At 43.5% G+C, this 9,596-nt stretch overlaps 1 protein-coding gene across 1 annotated transcript in view; it reads left to right on the plus strand.

The window, feature by feature from the left end:
* Positions 1–1,512, plus strand: part of ANKRD31 (ankyrin repeat domain 31) — a 134,009-nt gene extending 132,497 nt beyond the window's left edge. Inside the window, exon 25 of the mRNA XM_049707675.1 lies at positions 882–1,512. Coding sequence (XP_049563632.1) covers positions 882–949 — 68 coding nt within the window. The 3' untranslated portion in view covers positions 950–1,512. The remainder of the gene's footprint in view (positions 1–881) is intronic.
* Positions 1,513–9,596: the final 8,084 nt, after the last annotated feature.

Raw genomic sequence — 9,596 nt, forward strand, 5'->3', positions numbered from 1 at the left:
CAGCTTCATCTCCAGCCATCTCTAACCTTCTACTCACTCTTAAGCTCCTTCTTCGTCCCTTTTATAGACTGAAATTGTGCCCTTTCCAAATTCATATGTTGAGGTCCTAACCCTCAGTATCTCAGAATGTGACTGTATTTAGAGATAGGACCTTTAAAGAGACTATTAAATTAAAATAAGGCAATTAAAGTAGGTCCTAATGCAGTCTGACTGGTGTCCTTACATGAAAAACTTTGGACATACAAAGGGATACCGGGGGTGCATGTGAACAGACAAAAGACCATAAGGAACACAGCAAAAACGCAGCCATCTGCAAACAAAGGAGAGAGGACTCAGAATGAAATCAGCCCTGCTGACGCTTTGATCTTGGACTTCTAGCCGCCAGAACTTTGAGAAATAATTTTCTGTTGTTTAAGCCACCCAGTTTGTAGTATTTCGTTATGGCAGCCCTGACAAACTAATACAATCCCTAACTCTACCCAACATTTTGTTTATACTACCGGGAATGTTCCCATCTGTCCATCTATGTCCATCTTTGAGCCCTCTCCTCATATATGACCTCCTGTGCTGCTTTCTCAGGCCAAGCACTTAATATTTACTGCTTGGTATTAGTTTTCTTTCAATGGCTCATCTCCCTCAAGTAGCTGGAAAACTTGTCGAGGTCAGGTTTAGGGTTTTGCACTTTGTGTTTCTAATAAAATATCTCAAACATACTAGATACTCAAGAAGTATCAATCAGGGTGTTTTCAAGTATGATAACAGAAAACCATACTCATAATGGAAAATGTATTATTTCATATATTAAGTCCAGAGGTAGGAATTTGGGGGTTGGTTAATTCTTTAATTTAACGATATCATGATTGTTTCCATCTTTCTTCCAGCTCCCTTCACAGTGCCGAGATGGCTCTGCTGTTATAGGCAGGTATACATGCAGAAACAGCATTATTAGAAGAAGGAAGGAAAATTTTCTTCCAATGCACGTCTTTTGGGAAGAAACCTTCCCTGAACACCACCACCCCAGGAAATTGTATGTCATTAGACAAAATTGTGCCATCTGCTTGTTCCAAAGCAGTCACTAGCCAGGGAAGTGGTTTGACTGGCTGCGAGAAGTACATGCCCATGTGCGGGAAAGTAGTCAGATGTACAAACTCCACACTGCCAGTTAAAAAAAAGCCCTGGGGCTTCCCTGGCAGTGCAGTGGTTAAGAATCTGCCTGCCAATGCAGAGGACACAGGTTCGAGCCCTGGTCCAGGAAGATCCCACATGCCTCGGAGCAACTAAGCCCGTGCACCACAACTACTGAGCCTGCGCCCCAGAGCCCACGAGCCACAGCTACTGAGCCGGCGTGCCGCAACTACTGAAGCCCACGCACCTAGAGCCCGTGCTCCGCAACAAGAGAAGCCACCGCAGTGAGAAGCCCGTGCACCACAACGAAGGGTAGTCCCTGCTCACCACTAGAGAAAGCCCATGTGCAGCAACAAAGACCCAACACAGCCAAAAATAAATAAATAAATTTATTTTTAAAAAAAAAAACCTATGTAAGGCAGGGGCAGGGGTGGGGTAAGAGCTAATATTTATTGAGCACTTAACATATACCAGTCATTGTTATAAGCACTTCCAATGTGTTAACTCATTTAATATTCACCACACCCTATGAGGTAGGAAATATCCGCATTTTATAGATGAGGAAACTGAGGTATAGGATGAAGTAACTTGGCCCAAAGTCACACAGCTACCAAGTGGTAGAGCTGGGATTCGAACCTGGTAATCTGGCTTCACAACTCATGCTGTTAGGTATCATATATTTCCTCTGTCTCAACCAAAATTATCTGCCTGAAAATATGTTATGATTAAAACTGTGAACATCACTCTGAGTGACAGTGACCCTACTTCTGCCACCTACACATTCTGAGGTGTCAGTGTTTGCTCACTTTGGTGGATGACAGGCAGGACAGACGGAGATACTCATTGGTAGAAAATGGAATACAGAAGTCTTACTGGAAGAGTTTCAATATGAATACATTGGTGTCTGCTCTTGGGCTCTCTCCTTTTCAATCTAGGGAGTTTCAGGCATAAAGAATGTGTAAAGTTTATTCATCTGAGATATTGCCCAAACTCAATTTTCACAGAAAACTACCTTGTTAATTGAATGCATGTGCCCATAGGACTTGTATTTTAAGTCCCTTTGGATTCTCAAGACTGTGAGGGCTGATAGCACGTAACCTCCACGTGTATTTCTTTGGACTCCCTCGTCTTCTATTTATTCTCATCTCATGTGGTAAGTTTCTGCTTAAACTTTTTTTTTTTAATGCAATCACAGAAATGTATTTAGAATTATGTACTTTTCTTTGTAGTTACATTTTTTTAAACATCTTTATTGGAGTATAATTGCTTTACAGTGGTGTGTTAGCTTCTGCTGTATAACAAAGTGAATCAGCTATATGTATACATATATCCCCATATCCCCTCCCTCCTGTGTCTCCCTCCCACCCTCCCTATCCCACCCCTCTAGGTGGTCACAAAGCACCGAGCTGATCTCCCTGTGCTATGCAGCTGCTTCCCACTATCTATTTTACATTTGGTAGTGTATATATGTCCACACCACTCTCACTTTGTCCCAACTTACCCTTCCCCCTTCCCATGTCCTCAAGTCCATTCTCTACGTCTGCATCTTTATTCCTGTCCTGCCCCTACGTTCATCAGAGCCCCCCCTTTTTTTTTTAGATTCTATATATATGTGTTATCTGCTTAAACTTAATCATAATGTTCTCATGTCCCCAGTTCTCTTACCACCTAAATAAGAGGAACAGAATTTGAGGCCATGTCAAATCAAGTCGCCTCCATTTAAAATCCCGAGTAAAAGCTACATAGTTAACGTCTAGATTCCTTGGACATATTTGTAAGTTCATATTCTTTCATTTAGGCTACTCTGCTAGGGACTTTAAAGTAGGAGCAGTAGATGCAAACATTTGAAGCTGTAATGTAAAGAGTGGTACTTCTAAAGGTAAAAGCAGTTAACATTTCTGTTTTTCGCTGTTCACAAGACACCTTGAAGTTCCATGGCATTGTGGCTGAGATATGACGTTGGCTCATGTCCTTCAAAGCTGGAGGCAAGGAAGTGGTAAGGCAAGTCACCTAGTTGGTGGTGAGCCTCGCCAATCCCCCAGCACATTCATCTCAGCACAGCTTTTTTGTTCTCTGTTCATTACTGCCTACTCATTAACTGTCGTGAAATGATTAAACGAAACAAAAACTATGTTTCTATATCTCGTGGGTAAAAATGGCCCCAAAAGCAATGCTGGTGATGGAAATGAAGAGGTTTAAGAAAATATTGGTCCTCAATGTCTTGTAATAACCTATAATTGAAAAGAATCTGAAAAAGAATATAGGGCTTCCCTGGTGGCACAGTGGTTGAGAGTCCGCCTGCCGATGCAGGGGACACGGGTTCGTGCCCCGGTCTGGGAGGATCCGGCTGGGCCCGTGAGCCATGGCCGCTAAGCCTGCGCGTCCGGAGCCTGTGCTCCGCAACGGGAGGGGCCGCGACAGTGAGAGGCCCGCGTACCTTAAAAAAATAAAAAATATATATATATATATACACACACATATACATATATATAATATATATACATATATATATTGTATATATATAATTCCTTGAAACTAATACACCATTATAAATCAACTATACTTCAATTTTTTTAAAAAGGAAAGAAAAAAAATGTTGGTTCTCAGCCAAATAAAAAACCAGGGTGAAAAAAGGAGTAAACAGTGAAATTTGGAAGAGCTTAGCTCTGTGCCACGAATGATTATGTGTAGTAATGTAAACCAGAGAGCCCTAAGTCTCTGTAGCCGTGCATCTCCTTTTCCTTTAGAAGCCAAGTAGAATGACTTGAGTCCCTCAGTCAATGTACAGGGCAAAGCCCACCACCTCCCTGACTTTAGGTACCCCTGTTGTTCTACATTTTCCCAAGAATGGGCTCTCCCATTGTAGCTGCTTTCCTTTCTTTCTTTCTTTTTTTTTTTTTAGTTTTTTTGATGTGGACCATTTTTAAAGTCTTTATTGAATTTGTTACAATATTGCTTCTATTTTATGTTTTCGTCTTTTGGCCCCGGAGGCATGTGGGATCTTAGCTCCCCAACCAGGGATCAAACCCGCACCCCGTGCGTTGGAAGGGGAAGTCCCAACCACTGGACCACCAGGGAAGTCCCTGTAGCTGCTTTTCTATGAAATTCCATCAGCAAGCCGGTCAGCTTGGTACCTGGGCATTGCTCGCAGCCACTAGTGCTGTCCTCACCCCCAAATCTCTCTACCGCATGCTAATCTCACCCCCCTGGTCCTTCCCCCAAAGCCCCACCCACCCCCGCTCTTGTGGCGCAGGCTTCACTGAAGGCTTGGTGGTAAAGGGAAAGGAGTGATAGCACAGCACAGCAAACAACCTAAGGTTGACTGGACATGACCCCTACCACAGGGAATTTCTCCTCAAGGATGTTCTCTTTAGACCCTGCTCTGGCTGAAGCAGTATAGGACGGTGGGTATGAGCGCAGACTCACCTGACATCCTGGCTCCACCACTCACTGGTTATGGAACCTTGTGACCCTCCCTAGGTCTCATTCCATGTCTGAAATGGAGCTACCAAGGTGCCTCCCTCCTGAGATGTTCCTGAGAATTAAATGAGATAATCTGTGCAAAGCGGGCATCCCAGTGGCTGGCACATAGTAGCTTTTGTTTCTGTGAGGAGTAAGTTACCAGGCTCCCCCCTTTCTCTGTAAACCTCTGATTAACAACGCTGCTGCATCACACACACACACACACACACACACACACACACACACACACACCCCTATATCCATAACAGCAGAATCTTTGAGAATGTCTGGGCATCAGTAATGACTTAAGCTCCCCAAGTGATTATAATACGCAGCCAGGCTGAGACCTACATCTATAGACTCTTTCTACATCTTCCCCTTGGCTTTCTTTCCTGAGCCACCTATCACCTTTCTCCAGGCCCATGAGAGAAACTCAGTGTTCTCCTATGCTTTCCTCATTGTATTAGAAGCATAGCATTTGGGCTCTGTGACTCAATTCTGCCCATCTAGGCTCTGCTCAGGGCACCTTGGCTTTCTCACCATAAAAATATTCTTGTAGGTGTTTTCCACTCCAGCCATGAAGTATAAGAGATTACATTCAGTTGTTGCTTTAAATGACAGTTTTTTAAAAACAAGAGCAAAAAGCTACTATAGTTCACCACAAATCGAGTTACACATGTCCCTTCCAGACTAGGAGATCAAGGGTTGCAGCTGAGGGATCCAAGAAGCTGGACACCACTGGAGCACAACCTAGCAATATGCTTGGAGTACTGATAAAATCTTTCCACAGACCTTAGGGGGTTTTCAGCCTTGGCTGATCATGAAAATCACCTGAGGAACTTTAAAACTGGCCCAAATCCAGGACCCACTGGCAGAGATTCTAATTTCTTCGATCTGGAATCTGTGCATCTACGCATCAGTACTTTTTAAATCTCCCCCAGATGATTCCAAGGAGCAGCCACTGACCTCGGGCACCTGCTCTTATCACTTCAGTTTTCTCTTTCACCCACCATCAATCACTGCATTAACCTTGTGTTTCCAATGCTGCCCCATTAAAAGAGTCAACCTGGGATGCTTCTTTAAAATACAGATTCCTGGGCCCTACTCCAGGCTTACTGAATCAAAACCTTCAGGGAATTTTTTTGACAGCTGCTTAGGTGATTCTTATAAGGCAAATGTGGGAAACACTACATTAATCCAAGTTATCTTAGCCCATTTTCAGTTGATTAATATGTATTTTATTCCTTTATTTAACAAATATTAAATGAGCACCTAATGTGTGTTCAACATGGTTTTAGGTGCTAGGAATACAGCAAAGAACATGACAAATTCCATGTCCTCATGGTTATTATGTCTTGAGTATGTCTAGAGTAAACAAGCAAACATTTAATTTAATAATTGAATTCAAAAAAATTTAATTTCAGATAGTGATAAATGTCATAAAGCCATATCAGGATAAAGGGCTAGAAGGTGATATGGAGGTGGGGCAAGCCATTGTTTTTAAAAGGGGAGCCAGGAGGGCCTGGTTTTGAAAAGTTGCATCTGAACAGACAACTGAGTGATGAGAAACTGCTTACAAATCTCATTTGTAGTCTCACTTATACCATGTTTACTCTATATGTCTCATGTCTCCTAAATTAAATGGGATTTTCTTCAAGGTCAGGGACTGTCTTATATTTTTGTATTCTTCCATAGCAACCAGTGCGGCATTTTGCACAAGCAAGAATTCAGTGAATCACACTAGTCGCAAAAGAATTTCATCCTTAAATATACCTTTAAAGACTCAGCCAGAAGAGAATTTGGCAAGTTACCTGCTTGCTAAGTAAAGGAAAATCCAGGGAAACATATTAAGCATCAGACATTCAGCCCAAGGCTAGACTTCCTGCTTGCTTCCAGTTGGTAGCCATAGTTACAAATTCTGATTAGAAAGGCTCCAAAACACGCCGAGATCTGGTCATCTGTGTATGACTCCACGCTGGTGAGCCCAGACCCAGAGCTTCCATTATCAGTTTCTGCTGCCTTACCACTTTGTGATGTAATTTGTCTTTTGTACTCAACTTCCCCTCAACTTCTTACCAATGTCTCTGCGTGCCTTCAAGTTCCATTCAGCCCCTATTTCCTTAAGATAAACAGCTGAGTTCTGCAGAAGGCCACTGGATCATATAATGTTTCTAAAGGCCAAAGAAGACTTGTTACTACATTAGAAATTCCTCAGAAGTTTTCGTGAAACCAATTCAGATGGCTTGGGAGGGTTTTTCACAATTCCAATTTGGGATTTATATGGCTTTTAGGAGCCTTTCTATTTCTTGCAGGATTACTCTGTTCTTCAAATGCTTTCCTTGGGCCAAGAACAACACAATCAGTACTGGAAGGTTGACCCAGGAGGCAACATCATTTCGTGGGGAAATTCCTGAATGAGGAATAGCGAGACCAGTATGTTTCCTACCAGTTCTACAACTGATTTGCTGATTGACCTGGACAAGTTACTTGACCTTTGAGCCCCAGGATCCTTGGTTATATGATAACACTCAGGATTGTCATTTTGAAGACCAAATAAAATTAATGAACGAGAGGCCACTTCACAACATGCTAATTGCTGCAGCATTACAGCATACTATTATTATAGCCAAAGGAACTCACCATGTTCTTCTACTCCATATGGTAGTTATTTGCATCCTTTCAGCCTCTCATTTCTACAGCAAAACTTCAGAAGTAAGATTCTGCCAGGCACACCTTCCCCCTTGGAGCGGTGCTTTTGATAAGCCCTCCTTACTTATCTTTGCTTTTCCTACTTTTCCTTCAAGGATCTCCTTGGAACTCACCACCACCCGCCCTGCCCCTCTGAGTGAAATCTTTTAGTGGTGCCCTCAGTGACTGTGTCCCCTTGGCTGAATTCCTCTGGCATGGCTGCCATTTGGCCCCAGTCAGTTGACTCTAAGCATCCCCTATCTTGTTGGTGATTTATGTTCCGAGTGCAGGGACCACCTCTGTAACTACAGTGTCTTTCTTTGAGGGCAAGGTCTGTGATTTACGCCTCTTTGCATCCTTAGCTCAAGCAATGCATTTTCACTGATGATGACTTTTGGGGATTGTACTGGGTTGACTAGTGTCTCCTCAAAGTTCATGTCTTTGCATATGTATTGTAATCAAGTTAAGATGAGGTCATACTGGACTTAAGTGACCCTAAATCCGATGTCTGGTGTCCGTAAAGAAGAGAGAAATTTGGACACAGAGGAGACATAGGAAAAGAAGCTCATGTAATGACAGGGCAGAGATTGGAGTGATGCAGCTAAAAGCCAAGGAATGCCAAGGATTGCCAGCAACCACCAGAAGCTAGGAAGAGGCAGATAAGGATTCTGTCCTAGATCCTTCAGAGGGATCACAGCCTTGCCAATGCCTTGATTTCAGGCTTTTAGCCTCCAAATTGTGAAAGAATAAATTTCTGCTGTTTTAAGTCACCCAGTTTGTGGTAATTTGTTAGGCAGCCCTGGGAAACTAATACCCTGGGGATGCTAAGTACACTGTAGAGTGTAGCAGAGGCCTTAGGGGGCCACCGTCCAGCCTAGAGGCATCCTTTCTGAAGACCTAGGATGCTGATCAGAGCAAGGTTTTAAGGGAAGAGAGTAACTAACTGAAGAAGACAGGGAATGAGCTGAATCTGGTCTGAGTAGAAAAAAAAAAAATTTACAAACTTTATGGCAAATGTATTTTTTTAAGGTCCCATCATAGAAACAATTTGCTTTATGACAAAAAGGTTGATCTGGGAGTTGGAAACAGGGGAGCAAGTAAGTGAATGGACAACTACTTTATGATATGATATATTCGAACTTTTCAATTAACCAACTTGGGAGGAATTGTGTGTGTATGGATTTCATAGCACCCCTTGCCTAGGTAACTGGAATCTATGGTGTGAGCCAGGCTGATGATGGCTGGTGGATTATTTGGATTCCAGCCCTGGAAGCCTCCATTTCCTCAGCTTTTAATGGCATGAACACTGAGATAGACCACCCGGGTCTGAGTTCTGGCTCTGTCCCTTACAGGTTCGTTATTACACCTCACTTACCTCTCTCTGGTCCTCCGTAAAATCAGAATAGAAATGGCCTCTCCCTCATAAAGTTATGGGGATTGAAAGATGAATCTGCATAAACTGCTTAGAACAGTGCTCACAGTGGATAATAGAAGCCTTAGTTGTTTTTATCATCATCATCATCATGAGGGAGACCAGAAGGGTGAATAATGTGACCTTTAATGACCCTTCCAGAAAGAGGAGGTCGCACTAGAGAGAAGGAGATGAATGCAAAGCTGGTCATTTGCTTGAAAATAAGTCTGCAAGGTGGATATTAAAATACTTGCTTTCCCGAACACAAGGGATGTTTTTTAAAGGCAGGGTGGCCTCAGAGTGTCTAGTACTGTGGGCAGACTGCAGATCCTGGGAGTAAAGGATATGGGGTCCCATGCAGCGCTCCCTCTTTGGGATTCCCTGGGTCTCAAGGCCTAACACGTTTTACCTGGTCCTCTCTGGCTCCTCACCAACGCATCTGGCATACAGTAGGCTGTCAGCCAACATGAGTTGACTGAGGACGGAAGGAAGAAACCGGCTGGGATTGACTTCCCTGGCGCATCCCCTGACTGTGAAGCGGGGCCCAGGAGCCTCTGGCCCCCAAGGACTTGGAGCGCCACGGGAGACGTCTGGAAGGTCGGGAATTACAAGCACAGCACAGGGCATCTACTTCACAGAGTTAGTATAGTCCCAAGAGCCCGCTACCAAGGCTGAGGCGTAGATATTGCCCAGTTGGTTAAGGAGGCGTGTGCTTGCTTTCAGGCAATTATTGGGTGAGCAGAATTGGGACCGGATACCGTGCCGGCACGGCCCGCCACCTTCACCCCCGCTTGAGGGTAAAGAGGAAGCTTTAGAATGTCTATTTGAAATGTAGGCACAGACTGAAACACAACTTCGTACTATTGGACATACAGCTCCCCCTTCCCACGCTGCTCCTAGATGATATTTC

Source organism: Orcinus orca, chromosome 3 (assembly GCF_937001465.1).
Source record: "Orcinus orca chromosome 3, mOrcOrc1.1, whole genome shotgun sequence".
NCBI lineage: Eukaryota > Metazoa > Chordata > Mammalia > Artiodactyla > Delphinidae > Orcinus > Orcinus orca.